The sequence below is a fragment of the Mustela putorius genome, unplaced genomic scaffold (genome assembly GCF_011764305.1).
Source record: "Mustela putorius furo isolate JIRA1106 unplaced genomic scaffold, ASM1176430v1.1 tig00000127_pilon_pilon_pilon, whole genome shotgun sequence".
Taxonomy (NCBI): Eukaryota; Metazoa; Chordata; class Mammalia; order Carnivora; family Mustelidae; genus Mustela; species Mustela putorius.
In genome coordinates, this window is record NW_025421288.1 from 7001212 (window position 1) to 7028893 (window position 27682).

General features: G+C 54.8%; 1 protein-coding gene across 4 annotated transcripts; it reads right to left on the reverse strand.

The window, feature by feature from the left end:
• On the reverse strand, positions 1-27456 carry VPS37C (VPS37C subunit of ESCRT-I). Of its 4 annotated transcripts, none has more exons than XM_045063175.1 (7): positions 27145-27456; positions 18037-18148; positions 6943-7040; positions 3783-3954; positions 2933-3015; positions 1709-2327; positions 1-977 (listed from the first exon to the last, which is right to left on the reverse strand). In XM_045063175.1, exons 3-7 carry the CDS (start codon positions 7033-7035, stop codon positions 940-942), a joined length of 1005 nt encoding a protein of 334 aa, XP_044919110.1. In that variant the 5' UTR covers positions 7036-7040; positions 18037-18148; positions 27145-27456; the 3' UTR covers positions 1-939. The 4 variants fall into 4 exon arrangements, with proteins under 4 accessions (XP_044919110.1, XP_044919099.1, XP_044919093.1 ...); XM_045063164.1 differs by adding an exon at positions 17702-17811 and having other exon boundaries at positions 1-2327; XM_045063158.1 differs by having other exon boundaries at positions 1-2327.
• Between the last annotated feature and the right edge of the window lie 226 nt (positions 27457-27682).

A 27682-nucleotide genomic window follows, 5' to 3' on the forward strand; every position in this document is an offset into this window, starting at 1 on the left:
TGTAACTCATCAAAGTTTATTATGGCAATGAATTCTACAAACACCAGCGATCGTTCACCCGGTCCGGAAGCTCTCGAACCAGCAGAGTCCATTAGTGATTTCTCTTTATAAATAACTTATGAGAAGCAAGCACAATTGGCAAGCAACCGAGGGCGCGGATGGAGAACGCCCGCTGATGGCGCGGGCCGGGGGCAGGCACCAGAAGGTCGAGTTTCCCCGCAGGCCCCCGGCACCCCGGGCCCCACCAGACGCTGGGTCCTCAAGTAGTGGACATTGCAAGGCACGTGTGACTTCCTAGCTGATAGCAGCTCCAGAGTCTGCCCTTGAGACCCGGTTCATATCCCCAACAATCAAGTTAATGCTTCGTTCATCACATCCCTTTGGTCTACTGCCTTCATTATTACTGAACGTGCTTAAAACCCCCAGCTGCCGGGGGCCGCGAGTGGCAGGGAGTCACAGTCCCTGCCCTGTACATTCCGAAGACGAGAGAAGAGCCAAGAAACGGACTCCGTCGACAGAGCGATGGTGTCTGAGAAAGCACCAGGTGGGAAGTCACTGCTGGGCGTCCTGTGATGTCTGTCTGAGGAGGGGTGCTGGGCGGGGGGCAATGCCAGGAGCCAGAGGACGGAGATGAACGGGGCGGGGGCGGAAGGGGGGCTGCTGTGGATGAGACTCAAGGCACTAGAGGAGTGGATGGCTGGGGGGCTGGGAATCCCAGAAGTCAGCCCGAAGCGGAGGGCCCCAAGAAGAGCGTGGCAGGGAGGTGACCCGGCCCTCCACTCCTAAATGAGTCCGGCATGACCACGATCTCCTGGGCCAGAGCTGCGCCCTCCCATCCAGGCAAGGCGACCCCTTGGATTCTCCAACCAGTGCGAGCAAGGTCTGGGCTCCTCCTTCACAGCCCCCAGCTTCTCACCGCCCCGGCTCCGCCGCCACCGTTCAGACCAGCTCACACGACACGCTTCTCTGACACGGGCCTAGCAGAGTTCAATTATGGCTTTATGGGACTTAAAAGTCAGCAAGTGTTCTTCCTAACTGCACTCCCCCCCAATCCAACCCCAAACATGATGCGTGGGGCAGGCCATCCTTGAAAGGACCAGTAGACACGGAGTGGCATCCCAGGCTATGGGCACCGGGATGAACCCGCCAAATCCCAGGAGAGAGGGAGGGGGCGAGCAGGGGCCAGAGGCCAGCCCCCACCTCACTGAGATCACTGCATTTGGTTCCAGTGTCCGCGAGCGCAGGCACAAGTACGTGTCCTCAAACACGTGCTCCTGCTCGCTCACAGGGACACTCATGAAGAGGTACCGAACTCCCTGCCTGGCTAGCACCAGAAGACCTAAGTCAGTCACTAAAAGGAGGCGCCCCCTTCCCCCAACCCCCAACCCCTGCCCTGGGAGGCCAGGGCGCTGGAGCGCTGCGGTGGCGGAGCCAGTCACCCTGCCTGGTGTTTTCCAGGCCTCCACGCTCCCAACCAGGTCCCCGCAAGGCCCCCGTGTGCTGACACCAGTCCACTTCCAATTTAACCTCGAATCTCAGTGGCGGGTGGGCCAAGGGCTGTGGGACAGGTCGGAGGAGAGAAGGACCGAGGGCCAGGATGCTGTCTAATACCCAGGCCAGGTAGGACCCTGAGGTGGTGGAAACCCATAGGGAGGTGCGGGCCCAGTGGGGTAGGGTGGCTGAGGGGGTCCTGAGGGCTGGGGCTGACCTGGGAAGCTCGGGAGCGGGGGCTGCGTTGGGTAGGGAGGTCTTCCTCCTGGCGAGAGGTAGGGGGCCTGTTGAGGATAACCAGGACTGGGGGCCCGGCTCCCCGCCAAGGGGTACCCGGGGCCAGAGGCAGCAGTGGGGGCCACGGAATAGCCTGGCCGGGGAGGTGTGCTCCGCTGTGGGGACCAGGGGTAGCCCGCAGCACCCCGGGGTCCCGGGTGGGCTGCCGGGTAAGGGGGGCCCAAAGGTCCCCCGTAGGGAAACGAGGGCTGGGACAGCACCGGGAAGGGGGCCGGCTGGAGCGGGCCCTGGGCGGTAGGGCCCGCGGGGATGCCAGGGGACGGGCTGTAGGGCAAAGGGTAAGGTGGCACTACTGAAGGTGGCGGGGACGGCTCTTTGGCCACAGGGGGTGTCGCCGGAGGGGCCGGGCGAGGTGGGGGCGGCGGCCGTGGAGGAGGGGCGTCACCAGCCGGCTCCTGGGAAACTCTGGGCTTCCTCATCACATCCTGGAGCTTCTCCACGCGCACCCTTCGCAGATGGGACAGCATCCTCATGGAGGAAAAGTTCTCCAAAAACGTTTCCAAGGGCACCTCGCCCTCCAGGAACTTCTCAGCCATGGCCTAGAAGATAGAAGGTCTGGTGACAACAGGGGACTGCCTGGGATCCAGCCCTCCCCCTCAGCCCGAGGCAGGGCTCCCTGCCTTCCCTGGTCCCCACCGAGGGCTCTCTCCTTGCGTCCCTTCTCACGGCTGACACATTCTACCTGCACTCGCTGGGGCCTTCCGTCTCCCTCACCAGAACGGCCACTCCTGGACGGCAGGGGCTGTGCTGGCCACTGCTGTCCCCCGCCCCGGCACCGTGCCAGGCTCACGGCGGCTCCCGCATGTCCGAATAAATGGACGAACACTAGCTACTCGGCTGCTCGTGCAGGGGGGGCCCCGCGCTGGAAGGCCCTGGCGGCTTCCTCCACCCAGAGCACGGAGAACTGGAGGCAGCCCATCCGCCCACAGACTGAAGACATGGCCAGAGGCAGGCAGAGCAGAGGCCAGGCAGCTGGGGCGGGGCTGGGGGCCGAGAGGGCCTCCCCCGGACTAATGGTGTCCCCCACCTCTGCTAACCCCCCTCGCCCCAGCTCTGCAGACATTCAGCGCTCACTCCAAAGGGCTCCCGCTCTGGGGCCTGACCCCCCCCACCACGGAAGAAGGCACAGCGAAGGCCACCTTACCTCAGACTCTTCTTCGATCTTCATGCCTTCGATCTGCAGGAGGTCTAACAAGGTCTCTGGCTGCAGCGCTGAAGAAAATTTCTCTGGGAGGGAGGGCAGAAAGATCCACATTCTACAAGTGCCTTTCAATTCCACGTTAGGAGCTGAGCTTTCAACAAAGACCCTCGGAGTGTTCTCTGTGTGCTCAGAGGCCGAGCCATGGCTTCCAGGGGGTCTGCTGCGGAGCCCCGTGGAGCCCAGTTCTCTGAGGTCACCTTCCTGAGCAGAGAGGGGCTCTCTCTCTCTCCCCGCCAGACCTCGGCTAGCCAGCCTTCCCAGTGCCAGCAGCCCCAGCTCTGTGCTGCCGCCCAGCGGGGGAGGCAAGGCTCCCACAGGGTCTCGGCACCAAGCTTCTTCAGGGCGGGGACCAGGACAGTGCTCCCCGCCGCCGCCCCCAGCACTTCACAGATGGCAGGTCCCAGGACACTGAGAGCCCAGCACAGCTGCTCAGGGCACAGAGGCCGAGTTGGCGGGGTCGCCCAGCGACAGCACGGGAGGCAGGCTCTCGACTCCAATCCCAAATCTAGCCCCGGAAGCCTGGCCACATTCCTCTCTGAGCCTCATTCTTCTCATCTACGAACCAAGAAAAACAGGACCCTCCCTTCCCGGCTGTTGCAATAAGACGAACGTGAAGCACTCAGCACAGGGCCGGCACGGGCTCATCCTCACGGCTGGCCCTCTCCTGTCCCCGGGAAGGGAGAGGGAACCCATCCTTCAGCACCATTCCGGGAGCTCCTCCCAGGCCAACCTCGAGCGGGGCCCCCAAGTTAACAGAGGAGCGCCCCAGACCAGACTCCCAGGCCGCCCCTACCCAGCTTCGCCTTCTGCTCCTGGCACCGCTCCACGAGCTTCCGGAGCTCCTGGTACTTGTCCGAGAGGTTGGAGCGGCTGATCTCCAGGGGGCCTTGGAACTCCAGGTTCCGCTCCGCCAGGCTCCGGTTGGTGGCCAGTGCCATCTCCCGCTCCAGCTGCAGGTCCTGGACCTGGAAGAACGGGACGCTGACCGTGAGAACCTCACCACCGTCACCCCGACGCACCTCATGTCAGGCTACACCCGGGGCCTCTGGGACTCATCGACCCTGATGGGAGAAGAGGTAATACCCGCAACTAGGGCCCGAGGGACCTGGGTTCAAACCCTGTGCCATGCGCTCTGAGCCGGGCGCCTCACTGAACCCCGAACCCAACACCCCGGGCCATGGACACAGCTGGGACACAGCTGAAGTGAGCAGCTTGCCCAAGTCACGGGAGGAGCAGCCAGGCCCACCGCAGCCCTGCAGAGCTCCAGCAAGCCAGGGGACCACTAATGTGAACAACTCAGAGGCTTTCCAGGAGGGAAGGGACCAAAATCCCAAACTACTTATCCCCGAGATTCTGAGGCGAGAGGCCTACTCTCGTGCACTGAGATGGCCTGAGTCAGAGCACAGGATGGCTACTCAGAGGCGTGAGAAGGGCATGGCCAGACCAGGACGCTGAGTCCGGGAGACTTGTCCTTGCTTCCCAGGACACACGTAGGTCCTGCAGAGAAGCTGCGCAGATGAGCTAACAGCGGGGCCCCCAAGAACTGGAGGGGCCTCACTGAACCCCGAACCCAGCGGGAGGCCCCCACCAACACAGGCAACCTGAGGCCATACACCAACCTCTGCCCCTGGCCGTGTCCCCCTGAAAGCATGTCCCCAAGCAAAGCAGCGCCTTCCCCTCAGCCAGGTCCCTTGTGACCATTAGCAGGGGAGGCGACAGCCCCAGGAGCCCTCCCCAGACCTGTTCCGGCCTGCAGCTCCATCCTCGTGCCCAGAAGTCCTCTACCAAGGTGGGGTGGACAGTCGGACCTACCACTCCGAGACCGTGACCGTGCATCGAGACCCCCGTGTGGCGCAAGAAGAGAGCGCTCAGCACCCAGGAGAGGGCTGAGGGCATGGCCATGCACGAGCACCTGCCAGGCAAGGGCCGCCATGGTCAGCACGTGATGAAGGGACCGGCTCCGGTGCCCCCCCACCCCTGGCCAGGGGTGTCCCCGTAGCCTGCCCTCCTGCTGCTCCCAGCCATGGAGCCTCAGGCTCCGAGCTCTGGGGCGGGCCTGGAGTCTGCTCATCTCACTCCATACCTCCCTCCCCTCCACAGGGCGGCTGCTGGGGCCCCGGGATCGGGGGTGCCCACCGGCCCTCCCAGGTGCCGTCTTCTCCCTGGGTCTCAACCAGTAACTCAAGCTGTGTCACTCAGCCCTGCGTCTTGCCCTGCACATTCCTGCCTGTTCCACATCCTTGCCCGATCTCTCTCCATCGGGATTCACTCTGACACCCTCCACCAGTCCCCGAGGGGAGGGCAATACTTAGTCCCGGCACCCCGCCCGAAAGAGCTCACCGGCCTGCCTGGACCCCCCACCCAATCACTGCCCTCTGTGGAGAGAGGCCCCCTACCAGCCAGCTTGCTTCTCTCCAAGCAACGTCCACACCGCACACCGACCAGCTCCCCTCTCTGCACGGCCGCGCAGCGCTGTATAAAACTGGGTTCCACTGACCACAGTGGAAACCTCACCAGAGAGGTTTTGCAAATCTAAGGAGCTCGCCCTACTTCGCTTCCCTTCGATCCCAGGGGTGTTCTTGCCCTCCAAGAACTCCAATCGACTGGTCGGGCTGGCTGCACGCCACAAAATTCGAGTCGCTTTCAGCCCCAGGGGTTGTCTGCGCTTACATCTCCTGCCATCCTGTGCTTTGGCATCAAGTCTACAGCCGCCCGGCTTGGGAGTCAATTAATTACACTGTGTCAAGGCTCACTTCGCCAAGTTACACATCCTTCAGAGCAGGCCTTGGAATTCCCAGAACGCCGTGTTCACGGCAGAGTCAAGAAACACTCGGTGCTTCATTCACGACAGATAAATGGAGGATGAGGGAGTCCGGCTTGGTGCTGGCTGGGCCAGATCCTGGCCGGGTCACAGCCTGACTGACCGCTGAGGCAGGCTTGGCTTCCAGTCCTCACTGAGCGAGGCTCAAGGCAGCAGAATGTGCCGCACCGAGTCCCCCTACCTGTCCTCCCAGCTTGCCTCCTACTTCATCCCCGCCCCCTACTCTACCCCACTCCCCACCAGCAAAGATTGCTCACTTGGTTGGTGGGGCAGCTGGGGGCAGCCAGAGCACAAGGCAGGAAGGGGCAAGGGAACATGGCCTCATGGAGGGGTCTTTCAGCCTCATGGGGCATCCCTTACAGAAAGCGGGGAGAAGCCGGACGGGGTAGCCTCCCTCGTGTTGAGAACACAACGTGAACCCCCAGCAGAGACACACCATACCTGTTCATCAGTGAAAATAAAAATCTATTCCGAACGCTAATACGATGACCTTGGCATTGCTTGTGCTTGTGTCTGTCCCCAGCATGAGGGGCACCAGGGCTGGCTTCCAGAGCTGGGGACAGGCAGGAATCACTCAAGGTGGGACAGTGGGTATACCCAGCTCTTGGCCACATCCAGCCACCTGACCTCGCAGGGGTCACGGGGTCAAGGAGACGGGAAGGCAGGGAAGGCCTTTATGAAGCATAAAGCTCTACACACGCGGGGTTATTTTACTCCCATGGGGACTGGGATGGGGTGAATGGTCAGGTGCCAGTGGTTACAGGAAATGGGGTCAAACAAGAGATGAGCCCAAGCCCCAGGCCAAGGACGGCTCCTCCCAGAGCTGAAGGGCCCGACCAAGCCCTTAGGGAAAGGCAGCCACAAAACAGTACCAGTACTTTCAGAAACCGCCTCAGGGTCAGGCTAGAACAATAGTGGGGACTCACAAAGGAGCCCTGGACACCCCAGAACTCCTAGAAAGCCCAGGAACTGGATTCAGATCTCGGAGACTTCTCCGGCTTGGTCCAAACCAGGGAAGGCCACAGAACAGGAAGGAGCACATGGCCCCAACTCCCACTGAGCCGGTGTCCCGAAGCAGGGCCACAGTCCCATCTGCCAGCCTTCCTCGGGCCCCGTGACAGCCTCACTCTACCTCGGGGGCCTCCTGGGCCAGCCGGTTAATGGCCTCCGGGTCATTCTGCATCTCCTCCAGCTCCTCCAAGGTCTTGTCCTTCAGAGTCTCCATCTTCCCTGTGAACATAGAACGGAGGGAAAGACCACACTGCAGTTTCTCACGATGCTTCCCCTCAGCAGGAAGCCTCAGGGAGGGGCAAGGGTCCCACCAGGCACCGGGCCACCCGGTCATCCCCTGTCTCCGGGAGACCAGGGAGCCACTCCTTCCACCAAACCATGAGCAGCAGGATAAGGGAAAGCCCTCCGCAGCCAGAGGCAACACCATGACTCCTCGGGGTACTAGATGTAGATAAAGCCGTCCGAGGAGCACCCAGGAAAGGGCAGGAGGAGAAGCCAGGCCATCGGGGACAGAGACCAAGTTGGGTCCAAGGCCACCTGTGGACCCTGACACCAGCAGGCCCTCTTGGAAGCGTCTGTTTCTTTTTTTTTTTTTTTTAAGATTTTATTTATTTATTGACACAGAGAGAGAGATCACAAGTAGGCCAAGAAAGGTGGGGAAGCAGGCTCCCCACTAAGCAGAGAGCCTGATGCAGGGCTCGATCCCAGGACCCTGAGATCATGACCTGAGCCGAAGGCAGACGCTTAACACACTGAGCCACCCAGGCACCCCGGAAGCATCTATTTCTGCCTGAAACACACCTGGACCCTGACTCTTGGGGCCCGTGTGGTTTCAGCATCCCAGGTTCAAGGGCATCGCTGCCTGTTCTGCTTAGTGCCCCGACCCCCTGGGCTTTCCCTCGACTGTGCTCAGCGACCACGCTCTCCACGCGCCATGGAAAGGGACTGTCACGTGCAGGGCCTCCTCAGAGAAGAACAACAGAAGCCATCAAACTGGCCCCCGAGAACTCGGAAGGCAAAGAAAACCCACCAATCCCAACAGAACAGCCGCCGTGACAGAAGAGCTGGTTTCAGCGCCCCTCCCCCCCATCACTCTGCCAAGAGGGACATGGACAGTCTGTGTGATAGAGGGGTCACAGCCAAGCTCCAGGAGGGAGCCCGGGGACGAAGGGAAAGAAGCGCAGACACGCCGAGGCCACTGTCCTTTCTCCTCACTGGATCTTCTGCCATCTTCGTCCTCACAGCCCTGATGCCGACCTTCCTCATCACAGAGTGATGTTCGCTCAAAAGATGCCAGGTTCCAGAGACCGAGACCAGGAGGCCCCCGTGCTCCCGGCACCGGAGCTCAGCCTGCAGGAGCCCACGCTGCCTGGCACTCTAGAATCAAGGACCAACGTGGCAACTGTGTGGCCAGAGGGGACCTCCGGGTCCTAGCTTCCCCATCTGGAATGGAAGGCAACGGCCTCTCCGAGGTCATCAGAAAGAGGAAAGGAGAAACTGACCAACAGTGACAGCCTCCCACGGGCCACCAAAGTGCTGGTTTACTCCTCTTATGTAGGCATAGCTGTGACCGGTGCCCCCTCCTCAAGCTCAAAACGAGTTTCTTGACAACAAATTATAGGGTCACCCCACTGAGAAACGGCTAGCCAAACAGAGCGGCCACCACCATCTCTGATCTCCCAAGGCTCCATGTGGTCCCCAAACTCCAAGGCAAGGAATAGCGAGTTTTGCTCATGCGGGCTCTCCTGATCGCGGGGGGAGGGAACAGGCAACTGTCCCTTTACAGGTGGACATCAGTAAGGTTAGTAAAGAACAGAGTGAAAATCCAGACCTCCTTTCTGTCCCCATCTTACCCTGCTGCTCAAAAACCCTTGATCTGAAAGAGCAGGGGAACGGCCAGCTGAACAAGCCCTGGGAAGGAGAACTCTGGGGCACACTGCTTCCCACCCTGCAGTCCGCCATGAACCAGACCAGCAGGGCAAAAGTGGACAAGTGGAGCAGGACTCTGGAGACAGACCTGGTCTCAGTCCCGGCCCTGCCCTTCCTAGCCGAGGGTCTGCCTACAGCTGGGACCTCCCTGAGACTCGGGTTCTCCGTCAGCAAAATGGGCTTGCGTAAGGTTTGCAGACACAGTGCGGGCCAAAACAAACGCTGGTGGAGGACTCCGACACCACAGAAATCATGTACTACTACGGCCGACGGCGTGGCCCGGATCCCACACCAATCCAGGCTCCATCACAGAACCAGGTGTCCGCGGGCTCCCACAGTCGGGGCTCAGTGCAGACAGCTCAGCTCAGGCCCGGGCAAATGGTTGACCACACGCCCCCTGCACAGTCAGCAGGGTGTCTACGGAGGCCCCGGTAGGTGCACTCCGACACACAGAGCACCTGTCCCCCAGGCCCCTCCCACAGCGGTGTCACCGTCTGGGCTCCATAAGTCCCACACGAGGCAGCAGGGCCTCGAGCGGCAGATCACACACGTTCTGGTCTCAGGACACTTTTCACCCCTAACAGTACTGAGGAACCCGCAGAGGTTTCCCTCATGTGGATTTTAGTATTAGTACTGGCCGTCTTAGATATTAAAAGTGAAAAATTTTTCAAGTTTATTTTGAGTGTTCCTAGCAGCTTTCACTGGACTTGCCTGGAACTGGAAACAACCCAAATGATCTCCAATTAGCCAAGAGTCTTACAAGCGGCACTCCGGCTACACAGTAATGCTCGGCTCTCCGGTAAAAAGGGAGAAATCATTGTCTGCGACTTGAATGGATCTCAAGGGACTTTTTCTGAGTGAAAAGTCATTTATAGAACATTCTGCTTATATAACATAGGATTCTTTTTATATAACCTTCTTAAGATGAGAAGGTTGTCGAGATGGAAAACACGCTCGTGGTTGCCAGGGGGGAAAATTGTTAAATTCAGGACCACGCAAGCACCCATATGCCGGAAGCCACCAGAAGGATGACATGATCGCATTCTGTGTCCCCTCTGAAAACCACTGTATATTCATGCAGGAGGCATAGGAAAAAGCAAAATAATGCCTTAGATTATGAGAATCATTCTGATCTCACAGGCAGCCTGCAAGGGTCTCAAAGAACCCCCCCACCCAAGGGCCCCCAGGAACACACTTTGAGAACCGCTGGCCTCGAGGTTAGGAGAATGGACTCTGCAGCCAAATGGCCTGGGTCTGAATCCCTCCCTGTCATTTACTGTTTGACCTCTTCGTGCCTGGGTTTCTCTGTCGGAACCGCCGTAGCTGGAAGGCAGTGAGAGCACTGAGTAAGCACCTGCGTTACAAAGACCCTCGCCACCCGCTTATGTGGTGAGTACTGCCACCTTGACCTGACCTCACGGAAGCCTGGACAGGGGAAGTCCCTTGCCCGAGGTCATGCAGCCGGGCAGTGGCAGGGCCCTCCCCGCAGGGGCTTCGCAACATGCCCCTCGAAATCGCCAGAGTCCCGAGTCCTCCTCCAGACGCAGAACTGTCCAGGACTCCTCGTGTGACTTTTAACAAGTTTTCATTTTAACTAAGCTACCTAGGGCCAAACTCGTATGGCATCTGTGGCCTTTCCTTGCCCTCCGTCCAGCACTCTGACAGAGGCACAGCGAAGACCGCGGAGAGGAAGGGGCTCGTCGAGCGGTCCGTGCGGAGAGGAAGGATGCAAAGTCAGGGCTCGATCCCGTGTTGTCGCTCCTGAGCGACCTCTGTCGGGACCCCGGACACACGTCTCTCGGGTGCTTGTGGCTTGTCTCGTGTAGGCAGAGTGTGACCGGGCACGGGATGGAACTGAAGCTCCAGATTTGTTGGGGGGGGGGGGCAGGCAAGGCAGTGTAGACACCGCAGCACCCAGACCAACCAGCAGAACATCGAGGCTACAGCTCCTGAGAAGACACCCCAAGCTCTGGCCAGCTCTGTGGGGAGCTCCACAGAGAGCACGCCTGCGACACTGCAGGGCTTTTACAGGCCAAGAGACCCACTCTCCCCAGGGCCCAAGTCAGGGGAAGTCCAAGGGGAGGGTCTGTGCTGGGCTTGAGGCCCAGAAGGCACTGGGGGCACCGGGGACACTGGGAGCCGCCTGACCAGAAGGCAGTGACGCAGAACCCACCCTTCAACAACCGAGAAGACAGGATCGTCCTTCCCCAGCCACCTTCTTTCTCTTTCCCCCAGAAAAAGGAAATATTTTCATTAGAGGAAAGTCACCAGAACCAGAACAAAAACTTTGTAAAGCATTCAAGCATTTTGTACCACTCTGAACTGTTTCCTCACTGGGGCTCCCCGAGGCTGTCACTGGCATCTCTGTGAGCCAGCGCGTGTGTCCATCCTGGGACCAGCAGGGCGGGTGCGTGTGCAACGGAGATCTGTGGAAGCAAGTCCCCTCCTCAGGTCACACGAAGAGGGGCCCAGTGTCACTAGAACTGGCGTGGGGCTGCCGCTGCTTTCACAAAGACTGGGGTGGCAACAGCACCAAGCATGTAACTTAACAGCAAAGTGGCAGTAAGTGACTGCAGACATTTAGCTAGAAAGGGGACTTGGCTGGGTTAAAGAATGGTGGCCAATCAAGAAATCAGAGATAATTCTGGGGCACACTGAGGGTGCAACCCCTCCACCCACCACCCTAAATGTCAGTCTTCCTCTCCAGTCTAAAGCCCCATGCCTGGTTCTGTTTGACGGCCTTGAAATTCCAGAGACACAAAAACCCTAGAACTTGAGATTATGATCCGCATAATCACGGTCCTTCAGCCGGCGAGAACTCTCCCCAAAGTGGCAACAGAGGAAGCGCACAGCTCTCCTCCTGAGATCTTCCTCTCCCACCGCACGTCCCTGGTCGGGGAACCCCATCCCCAGCGGCGTACTCCAAGCTGAGGTCACCCCTGCTTGCACTTGGAAGATCAAAGGGTTGGGAGAATGTTCTAGCTCCTGTCTGTGACTCCCTGACTGGGAAAAGACAACCGCCCCCACATGCAGGAAAGAAACATCGCCTGGGCTAATCCCCTTTCACAGCAGACTTCACAACAGCCACACACAGTTTAAATGCCTCGAGAACTTCAGGTCTGAAACACCTCCATTTCGCCGTAGGTCAACCCCCGTTAGCCGGAACTCCCAAGGGCAGCCTGGGTCTTCTGGCATCCCAGAGGCGACAGGAAGTGGGCCTCGGCACACGGCAAGCAGGAGTGGCCACAGCGGCACGCGGGCCATGGCACTTCCAACTCCACCCTCTCTGGTCCCTAACTCAACATCTCGATATCCCTCCCGCTTCTACCACGCCCAATTCCACAGCTGGTGACATTGAGGCCAAGTGGCATATAGCTCACTTCTGTGCTCACAGAAGAGGGGACACCCGGCCTGGGAGCCTGACCCTGGCCTGCTGCTCCTTCCACCAGGCTCCCTACCTCCCTGTGCCCGGGCCTCCTCAACACCACCTCACAGTCACAGCAGGCACATGTAAGAGCCACGTATCCCCACTTCTTCTAAAAAAATCTGTGTGCTCAGGAGTCCACACCCAAAAGTGCCACACATTGCTTTCAGGGACTGGACTTTCCTTACCTGTGAAATGGGTATAAACAGTCCCTGCCAGTCACGTGGCTCCTTTCTTCTGAGATCAAAGCCCTTTGCAAACTCCCCCATTAATTTCTGTAACTGCTCCAGGAACTAAAGCAAATAGAAGGCTTAATTACCTCTATCTCAGAGATGAAATGAAACCCAGAAACAAATAATAAGGATATTGCCCAAGGTCCTATAAGCTGCTGGGGTCAGACCACTGGAGGGCCAAGTCCCCTTCCGTCCCTGGTGTTTGAACAGCATGGGTGTCTTTGCCCCACCGGCTCCGCCCACCGCAGGAGAGCCATGAAGATGGTTTATTTACAAGGTTGTCCAAACCGCAGAACTTCCAATCCTGCGCAAGCCCACTGATCACCCACTGATCACCCAGGCCCATCTCTGGTCCCTGCCTCCAGGACGGAGGTGGCTCACATCCTCGCCCTCTGACAACAGTTCCAGGTCTGGGCTTTACTGAGGCATCGCCCAGCCCTGGAAGTGACCGATGCCTTTCCTTCCGAAGTCACAGAGACCTCTCCTGATTCTCAGGGCCTCCCAGTGAGGCAGAACGCAGCACACCCCTCCCTGAGTTCGTAATTCAGAAAAGGCAGGAAAGCACAGGACACTCTGCCCGAGGCCCACAGAGCAGGCACCCCTGAAGCCTGGGCACCCGCTGCCAGCAGTGTCCACCTCCCAGTCACCGGATGTGCCAGAAAAATCCAAACCAGCACTTCTCAAAATGGCCACAACTGCCAGCGATGTCACCATACAGAGAACTGGGACATGACTGAGAAGTTACCTGGGGACCCATGGCCCAGGGGCTCTGTCTCTGGAGGGATTGACAAGTACAGTGACCAGGCCCCTCAGCAACCCAGGCCCTGACTTGGACCCCCTTCTGCTTACCCATGTGCCCAGGAGGATGCTGCACACTTCTCAGGTGCTGTCTAGAAACTGCTGCTGGGGGAGGGGACAGGAGAGAAGACAACAAGCTCCTTGGAAGGCGGGGAGATTGTCTCGTTCACCTCTGTCTTCCCAGCCCCTGGCCCAGCCCCCGGCACACTGACAGCTCGTAGCCGTGCTTGCAGGAAGATGCACCGAGGAAGGAGGGAGAGACTGAGGCAGGGAGGGAGACTGAGGCAGGGAGGGAGACTGAGGCAGGGAAGGAGACACCACGGCAGGAAGAGGGAGAAAACAGGTCCATCAGCTGGCAGACAAGTCAGACAAGACACGGAGGCGCAGGAACAGGGCTCTTTCCCCTTCCGCACGCCTTCCTTCATTTCTGCAGGCCCTCCCGGAGCCACTACTACACGCCAAGAAGTGCACAGACCCCGTCAGAGCGGGCAGGATGAAGGAGGGCGGACGGGCGTGAATATACGCCCAGTTCCTACTGCGAGCCACGCACAGCCCGAACATGTCAACACTGATGCTAACTCCCCCAACTCAACTCCGTGGTAAAAACCAAAAATATCACCAACACTCACAGGGAGGGCAGGTGCGAAGGGGTGGGACGCAGGGGGGGGGGGGCGGTGGAGCAAGGAGCAGGGAAGCAGGGGTTCTGAGGGCTGGGGCATGGAAGCCTGCCAGGCCTCGCTGGAGGCCCTGCCCTTGTGCAGGGACAGGAGTCACGGGCCACCGGCAGGTGAGAGCAGGGCCCCAGGAGGAGCCGCTGCAGACCCACACGGCTGGGAGACGGGGAGCGGGAGGCCGCTGAGGCAGGCAGGCGGCCACACAGCCCTCACAGGTACAGGGAGACAGCTCCTCTTCTGGGGGGTGATACCTTCGACGCAAAGGAGATCAGACAGGGAACAAAGTGGGAAAGATGATGCATGCCCTAATCTGTGTTCCCTCGGCAAGAAGAGAAAATCGCAGTTTCCCTGCCAATAAGCCAAGAAGGAAAACAACGTTCTTTTTCTTCTGGCTCCTCTGCAGCTCTCCCTACAGCAGAGGTCATGAACCCGGCCATCTACAACGGCCAGGCCCGCCAAGGCCCAGCCACAAGGTAGGGAGGGTGTCCCTCTGGAAAGCCGGGGGCCTCAGTCCAGCTCGGGCACTCGCCAGGGGCAGGAGGGCAGCCGGGCTTGGCCAGACCTGCCGGGTCTCCCAGGGAAGCGAAAACTCCAGACCCAAGTGACTGCTCTCCACTCTTAAATTTCAGTCGCCAATTAGAACATTGTAAAACAACAACAGGCAGGGTGTGGCTTGTCAACACGGCTCCCTCCAGGACAGACACGTGGCTGCCCCAGGACAGATTCCACAGGAAAAAAGGGGGGGGGGGGCGAGGTGACAAAGACCTTTCCCAGGCGTCCTGGGGCTCACCTCCTGCCACCAAGCTCTGCGTCTGGGGGCGGACCAAGCTGGAGCAGCAGCAAGCAGAACCAAGGGCAGCCTTGGGGCTGCAGTCCGTGGGCCTCTCCAGCACACACAGCCACAGAGAGGGAAGTCCCAGGCCACTGGCCCTGCAGCTCACGGTCTCAACTTCCTTCTATCGCTTGCTATCTTGACTCAGTCCATCTCACATGCCTGGAGCGTGGGGAGCAGGATCGAGCGAGGATGATCGAGCGAGGATGATCGAGGGAGGATGATCGAGCGAGGATAGCAGACCCAAAGGCAACTCCACTACACCCCAGGGGCCTTAGGCCAGAGGCAGTGCCCTTTCCCACCACTCCCCGGGGTGGGCCGGAGGAGACGGAGAATGGAGCTGTGGATGGGGGATGCTGGGAAGGGTTCAAACTTTGGGCCTTCCTCCAGATCTGTCTTTAATGGGGAGGGAGAAGAGGGGAAAGTAAGGTCTGGATGGCGCTTGCCCAATGTGGATCTTTGCAGGACTGTTGAGCTCAAAAACAAACAGCTTCAATGGGTATTAGATCCTTTACAAGGATAAAGTTAAAAAGTGAAGACAGAAAGCAAAATGCAGTCTTTTCTAAGCTCAGATCCGAATAAGGTGTGTCAGCCTCGGAGACGGCTGGCGATGCCCAGGGCCCCTTGCCTCTGTCTGAACGGCCAATGCCAGCTCTCCCCCGACAGGACGGAGAGAGAAGCACAGAATGTGGACTGATGCCTGGGGTTTGTGCTTTGGCTCCACAACCCTTTAGCTGTGTGACCTTGACCAAGTCTCTTAACCTCAGTTTCCTTATCTGGAAAATGGGCACCACGACGGTAATCCCACCTTAGGGGCTGTATGCCTCAGAAGAGCAAACGGCCCTGGAGAGGGCTTTGAAACCTCCTGAGCACTGAACAAATATTAATTACTCTGCCTCTTAGGGGTCATCCAGTGATTAGGGGTAACTCATGATACTCTTAGGGCTCGATATTGAGTCAAGCAAATGTGACTGCTACTACTGATTCAGAAGATGGAACTGGGACTGAGCAGGATGCCTCTGTTTCCCCAGCTCCCCTGACAGACAAAGCACAGTTCCGATCACTCCTCTCCTCACCGTTAGGAGACCATGCTGACCCGCCAGCTACTTCAAGCCCAAAATCACACTGCAGGGAGAGTTGCAAAGGCTTTGGGCTTCTTGTAAATTTCCCACATCCACTTACGGCAGCATAAGCAGTTCCCACAGCAACCTGCACAGTTCAGTTTGCCTGAGTTATAGAGACCTGGCCCCTTCCTACCCCTCCTGTCCAAAACACCTGCGGTTCCCGTAGAAACCTTCCTATTCCCGCTGCTTAATGAGGACAGATTTGTTGACCTGATCTAGTTTTCTTTCCCTAGAATGATTCTAGCCATGCACCCAAGTATCAGGCCGGTCGTTCAGCCACCTGACTTCCCACGGAAGTTAATAAAAACAAATCAAACCATCGTGGACTGCTCACCTGGTCCAAAGCACCATGAACCTGACCTTCCCTTTAATTTGAAAAGTTGCCATGTAAGCGCAAGAAGGGAGCTTTCTTAAGTTTTCTCTCTAGGGAATTTCTGGGATTGGGGCGGGGAACTCCTCCCCACCCCCCAGTGCTGAACAGTTAAGGCAGCAGGAAGGGAAGCAGAGGGAGTTCAGGGCTTAAGACCCAAATATTCCTGGATGGAATCCCAGCTTGACCTTTTACTAGCTCTGTGACCTTGGGCAAATGATTCCATCCTTCTTACTCTGCTTCTCACTGGTAAAATGGGGCTAACACTACCAACGTCATGGGCGGTTATAAGGACTTAAAGAGAAGAAAGCAAGATAACTCTAGAGGGGCTAGAAAAACCACCAAGTGGGCACTAGGTAGCATTAATCCGCACACTCACATCTTACCACCATTGCAAAATGCTGCCCGACACCCCGGCCAGGCACCCAGCTAGGCTCGGGAGGGAGGGCAGGTCCTCAGGACGGCAAAGCGTGTGGCTTTCCGAAACAGGCTCCAAAACGATCTGCACAAAGATCCCCAGATACAAGTATGCCAACACACCAATGAGGGGGTACACAACCTCTAAGGACAAGGCTTTTTTGAAAGCAATTGTCGTCTTTACGTAAATAATTATGTAACAACCACATGCTCCTCAGGTCCACTGAATAACTCCATCCGACAGCCCCTGTTCCCTCCGAGGCAAGCCGCTAAGCGAGAAGACCCAGGAAGGATGAGCCCCTTTCCTGTGCCGAACACGGAGACACTCCGAGTGGCACCAAGACTTCAGCCAACTGCTTTATCTACTGGGTGGGCCGCTGGCCAGGCCAGGGCGGTCCATCAGTAGCAGACGCAGTGCAGACCCTAAGCCCGAGGGCACGGCGGGCAGGGTGTGGGCGCCCCCCCCACCCCCCCACCCCTGCTACTCACAGTCCGTGGACGGCCCAGCCCACCCCTAAAGGGGCCCCTCCCAAGCCTGGCGATCGTCCTCCCTCACCCGCGTCCCAGGGGTGGCTCCACTCCTCCACTCACCTTTCCCCTCCCCCAGACCACCTGCCCCGCCCGCCCCCATCTCCATCACGCCCTCAGCCTCATGCCCTCGCTCCCAATCCTGCAGGCTACCCCGACACCTCTCCTGTCCCATCGCCAGGGTTCATCTAGTCATTGCTCCCGCCACCTGTGGAGTCGATTTCGGAAGCACGGCTTCTAGCTCCCTCTGCCTCCCCGGAAGCCAGCCACCTCCTCCCCTTCCCTCATCCCCACCCCTCCAGCTGTCGGACTCTTTACCGACTCGCCTGGTGTGCCCTGTTGTTTTCGGAGTTTTCCCGTTTTCTAAAGGAGTTCTCCTTTAAAATATGACTCCAAACCCCCAGAGAACTGAACAGATGGCAGAGACCAGGCGTGGGGTGGGGACGGGAGGGAGCCTTCCTCTTCCAGCTCAGTCTCCCCCAAAGCCACCTCCTCAGAACCCCTCCCTCCAGAAGCCCCCCGCCTCGACTCTTTCAGCTGTGAGAGCTCACCAGCAGGGCACAGAGAGAGAGCGGGTGCTCCTGGGCACTTCCAGAGCCCTGCGGGGGCCGGCGCAACTCTCAGAGAAAGAGCAAGGGACACGTCCCAGAGGAGCTGACATCTGAGGGACAGACAGGGGTTTTTCAGGAAGGGGAAGGCCCAGGGCAAAGCATTCCAGGCACACAGAAGGCAAGAGCAAAGCCTGGGTGCTACAGCCTGGAACGCCTCGTTGACAGGAGCAAACCAGGCTTTCCCGCCACCACTCGGCTCCCTCCCCAAGGCTCTCTGGGCCACCAGTGAGAAAGAAACAATGACAGTCGCCACATATCACATGCCGAGCACTTACGATGCTCTGGGCCGTGTCCTAGGCACTCTGTCCGCAGCAGCTGGGCTGATCCTCACACCGGGCCCTCGTGGCTGCGTGGCCTTCGGCTTTCCTCATTTTACGCATGAGAAACCTGGGTCAAACAGAAGACTTGCACGTGACCCCAGTCTCATGACAAGGAAGTGGCAGAGCCCAAATTTCACTGCGGTGGTCTGGCCCCGGGGCCCTGACCCTTCACCGTGGCACTGTGCCAACCCCTCAGTCAGGTGCACGCCCATGCCACACAATGCCCAGAACTGGGGACAAGCTTAGGACGTGGTTGTTCTTGCTGACATCTTTCCATTAGACTTCTAAAGGGCAGAGGCTGGCCACACAAGACTCCGGGGCTCCGGATCTCCCAGCACCTCCTTCAGGCCTTGGCCTGCAGGGAAAGAAAGCCCAGTGGCTAAAGGCTCTGGGAGACAGACCCGCGCGCTCGGCCACTACTGGCTGGGGAGCTTGGGTGGGCTACTCCATCTCTCTGGACCTTGGTTCCTCCTCTGACGTGGGCCTGTTTTAAGGATGAAATGAATCAGTGCATTGGGAAGTCCGATGCCCGGCTCTCAGGCCAGGCTCAACACGGGGGCAGAACCACCTTCATCACCGCGGCTGAGCTCCCTCCCAGCCCACTCCCTCAGCAGAGGCAGACGACAGAGAACTGGACATTCTTCTGGAGGCAGCGTCAATCAACGGTGCCAGAGAACTCCAGGGGCGGGATGTTAACACAGATCAGTAACGCTCCGCTTCAGTCAATACGATGGCCAAAAAACAGGTTATTTAATAAGCAGCCCATTCTCGAAACTTCCTGACAGTAAAATACAAGCGGGACACCTTGCAAAGTCTCTTCCTCCTGTGGCCCATGGCTCAGCCTAAAAAAAAACCATCCTAAGCTACTCCACACCCAATGGCCGCTTTGTTTCTCCTTTGCCCCAACTGTTCAGATGACTCAGAAAGGATCTCGGGCTGTAGCTCTCTGCCTTGTCCCTACCCCTGCCCGCACTTCCGAACCTGCGCAGGGCAAGCTGAGCACGCGGGTGTGACCACCCCTTTAGGAAGGATCAGGATTAAGCTCAAGGCAGACACCCAGGAGTCTGTATGAGGTCGCTTAGGGTCTGTCTGTTCAAAGGCCAGGACAACGAGACCACTGCTCTCACTGGTTTGAGGCCAGCCCAGGCTGGTAGAAGGTGAGGCACCTGCAGACCCTCCCCCTGCCAGTGATGTCTGATGCTATGAACTTCTGGGTTCCCCAGAGGCAGGCAGGTCCATTGAGGGCAACAGTGGAGCCCCAGAAAAAGAGAAACTAGGCCAGAGCCTCCTCATATCTGCTCTTGACTCAGGCAGGGATCCACGAAGCCCAATATCAAACCCGCAAGGGCCATTATCAAACAGGCAGACTCCCTATCAGCAGCTACACTGGGCTCTGGACTCAGTTTCTTTCTCCAGCAAAAGGCCTACTCTGAGCCAGCCTCTCCAGCAGCTGCCTGCCTGGTTCTAACAGACCCCACCCTCCCCAGCCCTCCCCCACACACCCCAGGAATCGCTAGAGAACACAGCCAATCAGAGTGTGCACATCCCTGCTTAGAACCTTCCATAGCTCCCCAGTGCTTTAGTATTACATTCAAAATCTTGTGCTTCTTGGCTTGGCATACAAGGCCCTATATCAGCTAACCCCGAACCCCCCTTTTCAGCTAGATCTCCTTCCACACCCTCAAGGACTGCTCCCCCCACCCCAACTCTCTGTGCTACCTACTCTTCCCAGAACAAGCAACATGCTTCCAATCACTTGACCAAAACTACCCCCCCCAAAAAAAAGGTCAGTATGACAGAGATCCTGCCCCTCAGTCTTTGCTCTTACCATTCCCTCTGCCTGGAGTTCTCCTTCCTATGCCTTCTCCAGCTAGAAAATGCCTGCCCATCCTTCAGATATCAGCTCCTTCTTCCACAGACCTCAGCCCACCCTGCCACGATGGTCTGTAAGTACCACCTAGCATGTAGCACATAGGAACCGGCATGCTTCTCCAGCCAGACTGTGAGCCAGCTCGCTCAGATCTGCACCCCAGCACGAGGTCAATGCCTAGCAAACACAAGGCACTCGATGAGTGCTGACTGGACAGAGACACCCACTCTGTGCCAACACAGAGGAACAAGGACCAGATTTCTCTCCTGCCTTAACCAACCTAAAAACCAGACAAAATAAATGGAACAACAGTTTTCAGACATTGGACATCAGACATTGCAGGAAAGGGATTTTTGAGAGGAAAGAACAAATGACTGGTCCCCAACACCACCCGCTGACCTGCTCACTGCCCAGAAAGAAGTTCCAGGCCATGATAGAGGGACAGAGTGCCTAGGCAAAGCCTGATCATCTCGGAGCCCGACAGTCTCCCCAGGTTGGGGCAAGGAAGTTGGGAGTCCTGGGAGGCCAAGGCAGCCAGACTTTATGGTGCCTAGACCAGAAAGGAGAAAGCAGCACAAAGAGAGGCCTCTGGAAATCTGCAAAGGGTCTCCCTCCATTTTTCAGCTGAGTGCTGAGAGTACAGATCAGGATTAGGGGGAACAATCCTTGGACTGCAAATTGAGCCAAGAATAATCTGTATCTCAGCCAGAGTGGAAAAAGACAGTAATCCACAGGGTATCTGTGGAACACTGAAGAAGGTGCTGTCTTGTTAGTGGGGAAAAATTAACCCTGGCCTAAAGATTGTTCTGATCCAGGTAACAAAACTTAAAAGAAAGACTTTAAAGAATGAAATTGTTTCCAAGTAACTTAACAGTGTCTCAAAACAACGCCAAGAATATACACAGATATACAAAATATCCAGCACCCAAGGGGATAAAATTTGCACCACCTGACATTGATCAAAAATTACCAGACATACAAAGAAGCAAGGAAGTGAAATCCATAACAAGGGAAAAATCAATCAACAGGAACAGACTCAAAAATACAGATAACAGAATTAGCATAAAAGGACATTAAAATGGTCACTACAACCATATCCCACATGCTCAAGAAGCTAAAGCAAAAATGGAGTGTGTTAAGTAGAAACATGGAAAATATAAAAAAAAGACCCAAATCGAAGCCACAGAGACACAAACTATAATGTTGAGATAAAAAAACATACTGGATGGAAGTTACAACAGACTAGGCACTACAGAAGAAAAGATCTGTGAACTTGAAGAAATAACAATATGAACTACCCAAAAAAAACCACAAAGAAAAAAATGAGAAGACCAGGGGAGAAAATAAATGAAGCATCAAAGAGTTGTGGAACAACTTCAGGCATCCTAATACACTTGTAATTGGAGCCCTGAAAGAAAAAAGAGAAAGGAGAATAGAGAAACTATCTGAAGAATTAATGGGCTGAAAACTTTCCATATTTGATGAAGGCTATAAACCCATGGATCCAAGAAACTCAACTAATCCAAGCACAATAAACATGAAGAAAATTATACCAAGGCACATGATGATGATTAAGTTGTTTAAAAGCAGTGATAAAAAGCGGTGCCAGGGTGGCTCAGTGGGTTAAGCATCTGCTTTCAGCATGCTGATCCTAGGGTCCTGGGATCAAGCCCCACGTCAGGCTCCCTTCTCAGTGAGGAGTCTGCTTTTCCTTCTCCCTCTTCCCACCCCCTGCCACTTGTGCTCTCTCTCACTCTCTCTCTCTCTCAAATAAATAAAATCTTTAAAAAAAAAAGTGATAAAAGCAGAAGGAGAAAGGGCACACTCGAAATGGAACAACAAAAAAACAAAAAGGACAACTGATAATTCACATCAAACAATGCAAGCTGGAAGACACTGGAACCACATCTTTAAGTAGAAATTAAAAAATCAGCTTAGAATTCTATACTCAGGGAAAACACCTTTCAATAACAAAGGCAAAATAAAGACTTTCTTGGACATCTAAATGATGAAAGAATTCATCACCTGCAAGAAATATTAAAGGAAGTCCTCAAGTCAGAAAGAACATGAAATGAAATGCATCTACAAAAGAATGAAGAACACCAGAAATGATAAACATGTAGGTAAATATAAAACGTTTTCTTTTTTATCTCTTTACATAATAATTGACTGTTTATGGCAGAAATAATAACAACGTATTGTGGGATTTATAACATATGTAGAAGTGAAACATGTGACAAAAGTACAAAGTCCAGAAGGAAAGAAATAAATGTATACAAAATGGTATAATATCATTTGGTGATAGACTGTGACAAGTTAAAGATGCATACTATGAATCTTAAGGCAACTGCTAAAAAAAAAACAAACAAAAAAGAGTTATAGCTAATAAACTAGCATAGGAAATAATAAAAATTACTCAACCCCAAAGAGATCAGGAAAAAAAAAAAAAGGAAATGGGAAGAAAGAAAATCGGACAAATTGAAAACAAACAGCAAGATAATAGTTAAGCCCAATAACACTAATAATCATATTAAACATAAATGTTCTAAACATCCCAATTAAAAGGCAGAGATTGTAAAACTGAATTTTATAAAATGCAAAACCTATTTATGTTGCTTACAAGAACCCATTTAAAGACACACATAGGGGCGCCTGGGTGGCTCAGTGGGTTAAGCCACTGCCTTCGGCTCAGGTCATGATCTCAGGGTCCTGGGATCGAGTCCCGCATCGGGCTCTCTGCTCGGCAGGGAGCCTGCTTCCCTCTCTCTCTCTCTGCCTGCCTCTCTGCCTACTTGTGATCTCTCTCTGTCAAATAAATAAATAAAATCTTTAAAAAAAAAAAAAAAAAATAAAGACACACATAATTTAAAAGTAAAGGGATATAAAGAAATACATCAAACTAATGTTGATTTTTCTAAACACTATCCATTTTCAAACTGTGACAAAAGATATATAATATAAAATTTACCAAACTATTTTAAAGTGTACAGTTTTGTGGCATTAAATACATTCACACCACTATACAACCATCACCACCAACCACCTCCAGAAATTTTTTATCATCCCAAACTGAAACTCTATTCTCACGAATCACTAACTCCCCATTCTTCCCTCCTCGGCCCCTGGCAGTCATCATTCTGCTTTCTGACTCTGTGAACTTAACTACTCTAGGAATCTTACATAAAAGGACTTATGCAATATTTGTCCCTGTGTGATTGGCTTGTTTTGCTTTGCATTATTTCTTCAAGTTTCATCCATGTTGTAGCACATGTCAAAATTTCCTTCTTTTTAAAACTAGATAATGTTCTATGGATGTACCACATTTTGTCTGTCCATTCATCTGTCAGTGGACACTTGGGTTGCTTTTACCTTTTGCCTATTGTGAATGCCGTTGCCAGGGACGCCAGTGTACAAATAAATTGGTTGAGTCTCTGCTTATACTTCTTTAGGGCATATACCCATAATTGGAATGGCTAGATCATATGGTAATTATATATTTAATTTCTTGAGGGATTGCCATACCATTTTCCACAGCAGTTGTGCATCTGACATTCCCAAGAGCAATAATAAGGGTTCCAATCTCCCTATATCCTCTTGCCAACACTTCCAGGTTCTTCTGATAACCACCATTTTAACTGGTGTAAAGTGGTATCTCATTGTCATTTGGATTCGCATTTCCCTAATGACCAGTGACGCTGAGCATCTTCATGTGCTTATTGGTCATTTGTATATCTTCTTCAGAGAAATGTCTATTCAAGTCCTTTGCCCATTTTAACCAGCCCATTTTTTTTTTAAATTTTGAGTTGTAGTTCTGTACATAGCCTGGATACCAATCCAATAATTTTTAAAAGCTGGACTGGCTATATTAATATGAGATGAAGTAGATTTCATTACCAGGGATTAAAAGGGTCAATTCATCAAACAAATGACACTCTAAAATGTTTATGTACTTGATAACAGAGCTTCAAAATACATGAAGCAAACACTGATAAAACTACAAGGAGAAATAGACAAATCAATAATGATAGTCATAAATTTCAATGACCCCTTTTTCACTAATTGATAGAACAAGCAGAGAGAAAGGCAGTAAGCAGTTAAGACTTGGAACAGCACCACCAACCAACTTAACTGACAATTTATATGACACTCCACTCAACAAACCAGGAAGCACATTTTCCCCAAATATTCACAGAGCATTTACCAGGGGACCATATCCTGGGTCACAAAACAACTCTCAGTAAATTAAGACATCTCTAATCATACAGAGTACATCCTTTGTTTACAAACAAATTAAATTAGAAATCAGTGTTTACTGGACAGAAAGAGAAAGTTTCACTATAATGCTGACTTTGTATCTTCCGCTACTTGTAATCCTGCCAAGAAAGGAATAGATACATTAGCAGTGGGACTAAAAGTTATTTAAATGTCTTCAATGCTAGGCATACCTGACCTGGGCTATCTGTTTGATAACCTGTTCATGGTTGAGTCTCTCCTTTTCTCCTCTCCTGCCCATCCTAAGCCCCAGGGGCCCCACTTGTCAGCACCAGCTAAATCACGACAAACCTGTTTTGGGGTTTGCTCAAGTCTCTCACAGAAACCAGCCAAGGGGAAAAGAAATGCAGCAGGAGGAGAGGACCTGGGAGGTAAACATGCCTGACAAAGCACCCAAATGCTCAGAGACCTCACCTTACAGCAGTCTCTGAGTTACAGGGCAACTACCCCGGAACAAACTGGAACCTTATGAAAACTCTAGAGTCTAAACAGAAACTAACAGATTTTCAGAACAACAGAGATCGAGCAGGATTAAAAGAAGTTCTTCAATGACCTGATTATGTCAGCCTGGAAAAACCCTACTGGTACTGGCCAAAAGTATCCAGAAATGCTTCACATGGCTAGTTAGCCCAATGCCCTTTCAATGGCTGATTTATGCCAGATTAGCAAATTTCACAGCAATAAGTAAACAGAAAACGAGACTCCTTAGAAACAATGTCACTTCCAAGTACAGAAAAATCTACAAACTCTTTAAGGTGGTGCTTCCCAAATTTCACTTTCAAAAAGAATCACTCATTGCCTATGTTAAAAAAAAAAAAACCTGATTTCTGGACCCCTCCTGACAATTTCCAGAGGTTTGGCTCCATATTTTTAACATCTATCACAAACAATTTTTTTTTTTTTAAGATTTATTTATCTATTTGAGTGAGAGGGCAAGCATGAGAGAGGGGAGGGGCGAGGGGGGAGACAGAGAGAGAGAGAATCCTCACGCAGACTCGCTGAGCATGGAGCCCAACACAGTGCTTGATCCCAGGACCCCAAGACCATGACTGGAGCTGAAACAAAGAGCCAGATGCTTAACCGATGGAGCCACCCAGGCTGTCCTAAGCATCACAGATGATTTTTAAGGTCCAGTAAGAACATTAGCTTTGAGATGAGACTAAGGGATTAAAAATCCTGACTTGAGGGGTGCCTTGGTGGCTCTGTGGGTTAAAGCCTCTGCCTTCGGCTCAGGTCATGATCCCAGGGTCCTGTGATCAAGCCCCGCATCAGGCTCTCTGCTCAGCGGGGAGCCTGCTTCCTCCTCTCCCTCTGCCTACTTCTCTGCCTACTTGTGATCTCTGTCTGTCAAATAAATAAATAAAATCTTGTTTTAAAAAATCCTGACTTGACACTTCCTGGCCATGTGACCCAATTAAGTAACATCTCTGCCACTCCCTTGCCATCTGTAAAATGGGATCACCACCTACCTTGACATGTTCTCAGAATTCACTATGTTCACAAGGCCCCTAAAACAGTGCCAAGAGCACATGGCAGTCAAGCAAGAAATCAGAGCTACTGCTACCTAAAAACCAGCCAGCAGAAGCTGCCCAGATGAAGAAATCTAAAATGAAATGTTCTACCTAATGGAGATTACAAAGGCAACAAGCCAGTTTCCAAGATAATCGAGGAAAAAAGCCCTTCTGGGCACTACGACAGCCAAGAACAAAAACTCTCACTTGAGCAGCAAGAAGTTCACCCAAACCCTTCCTCCCACCCAGAACCACAAGGTCCAGGCCTGGGCAGGGCTGCAGCTTTGCACAACAGCCGAAGAAAGTCCTTCCTCCCCAACTCCCTCTGTCACCGCCACCTCCAGCTCTAGGGCCAACAGTCCTAAGAGTCAGGTGGCGGCATCCTGGGGACACCAGTAGTAAACAGAACTCCTGAAAAAGAAGCAAGGGGCCAATGAAGAGAGTGGAAAAGGCCTGACTCAGCAACAGGATTAGTGAGTGAAGGGAAGTTGAGTCTGTGAGGTTTCCAGGGCCAAAGGAGATATTTCTAGGGTGGGTGAGGCCAGACACTGTACTGAGAAGGCACTGTCTCAGGGGCTGAAACCCCAAGATGCAGGGTCAACTCTGCCAGTAACTCACAACATAGCCCCAGGTCACTCTTTCTCCCACCTATAAGGTGGGAAGATAAGCACCTTCTTGGCTGCGGGGAAGGAGGAGGAACCAGGCACCCAAGGGAGATACACTGACACATAAACGCCCCACTGTCCTTTGTACCCAAGAGGAACTGGATATATACTGGTGAGAGATACAAATATATACAGATACACAGAGAGACACACGTGCACCCCAATGCCCTTTGTACCCAGCAGGTCCAAGGGTAGGGTTCGGTCAGGACGCTGGGCACTCCTAGTCTGGCTATAGAAAAAAGGAGAACAGAGCCCCGAGGCTGAAAGCCTCTTTCTTTCACTGTCCTGGGGAAAGGGCACAGGCAGGGAGTCACAGATCAGAGTCCCTGTGACCCTATCTGCCACAGGCCTCCCCGTGTGACCTCTGGCTCCCATCTGTACAATGGGCGATCTGGCTCTAACGTCACTAGAACTATGCTCAGCAAGATGCTCAAGTATGGGGTGGGGGGTGGAGGGGGGCGGTAAGAGGTGGAGAGGGGCGGTGGGGGGCGGAGAGGGGCGGTGGGGGGCGGGGCGGGGCCCGAGGCCCCACCCGCAGGGGGAAGGGAGAGGAGGGCACTAGGGGCAGGGGCGCCGGCCTCCCTCCCTTCGGCGGCGAGGGGCAGAGGCGCCCGCGGCAGTCACGCGCCCGTCGCACCCAATCACCGGCCTCTGCCAGAATGAGGCGGACAGGCGGGGGCGCGCCGGGAGCCACTGCCAGCGCCACCCCCTTCCCCGTCCTCGCCCCTCCCCGGGTCCCGCTCACCTGCCCCCGGCCGCCGCCGCCACCGCTGCCGCCGCCACCGCCGCCGCTGGTTAAGCCACGGCCCGCGCCCACACTTCCGGGGCCCGCAGGCCCGCCCCCTCCCGCCGGATGTGACTCCGCGCCAACGTCCGGGACAGGGGACGGGGCCCGCGCCGCGCTGGACGGCCCGCGGGCCCGAGTCACCGCGACACCGCTGCCCCCTGCGCACCCCCCCACTACACACACTCGCAGCACCCCCTGGGCCACACCCACGGGAGTCCCCGCGAGACCCTCCCGCCAGCGGCGGACGGACGGCCCCGCCCCCTAAGGGCCTCCGCCCCGCCCCTGGGAGGGGCACCGCCCATTGGGCGGAGACCGACCGCCCGCCCTAAGTGAGTGCGCCTGCGCCAACATCCCGCAGCTTCTCAGGCGGGCGAGCGAGAAGTTGCGTTGTTTTATCCCGCTCGGCGTTGGGGGAGACTGCTCAGAGCGGCCCAAAAGGGGCCCGAGAACAAACGAGTGGGATCCCAGCACCTGGGGAACGCCCTAGGTGGTCTGA

Bases quoted from the DNA above. Each gene is read 5' to 3' on its own strand.
- VPS37C (XM_045063171.1), bottom strand. From the start codon at position 7,035: ATGGAGACTCTGAAGGACAAGACCTTGGAGGAGCTGGAGGAGATGCAG. The intron at 3,955-6,942 runs GTAGAGTGAGGC...CCGTTCTTCCAG, and splicing joins TGGCCCAGGAGGCCCCCGAG to GTCCAGGACCTGCAGCTGGA. The intron at 3,016-3,782 runs GTAGGGGCGGCC...CCTCCCTCCCAG, and splicing joins GGAGCAGAAGGCGAAGCTGG to AGAAATTTTCTTCAGCGCTG.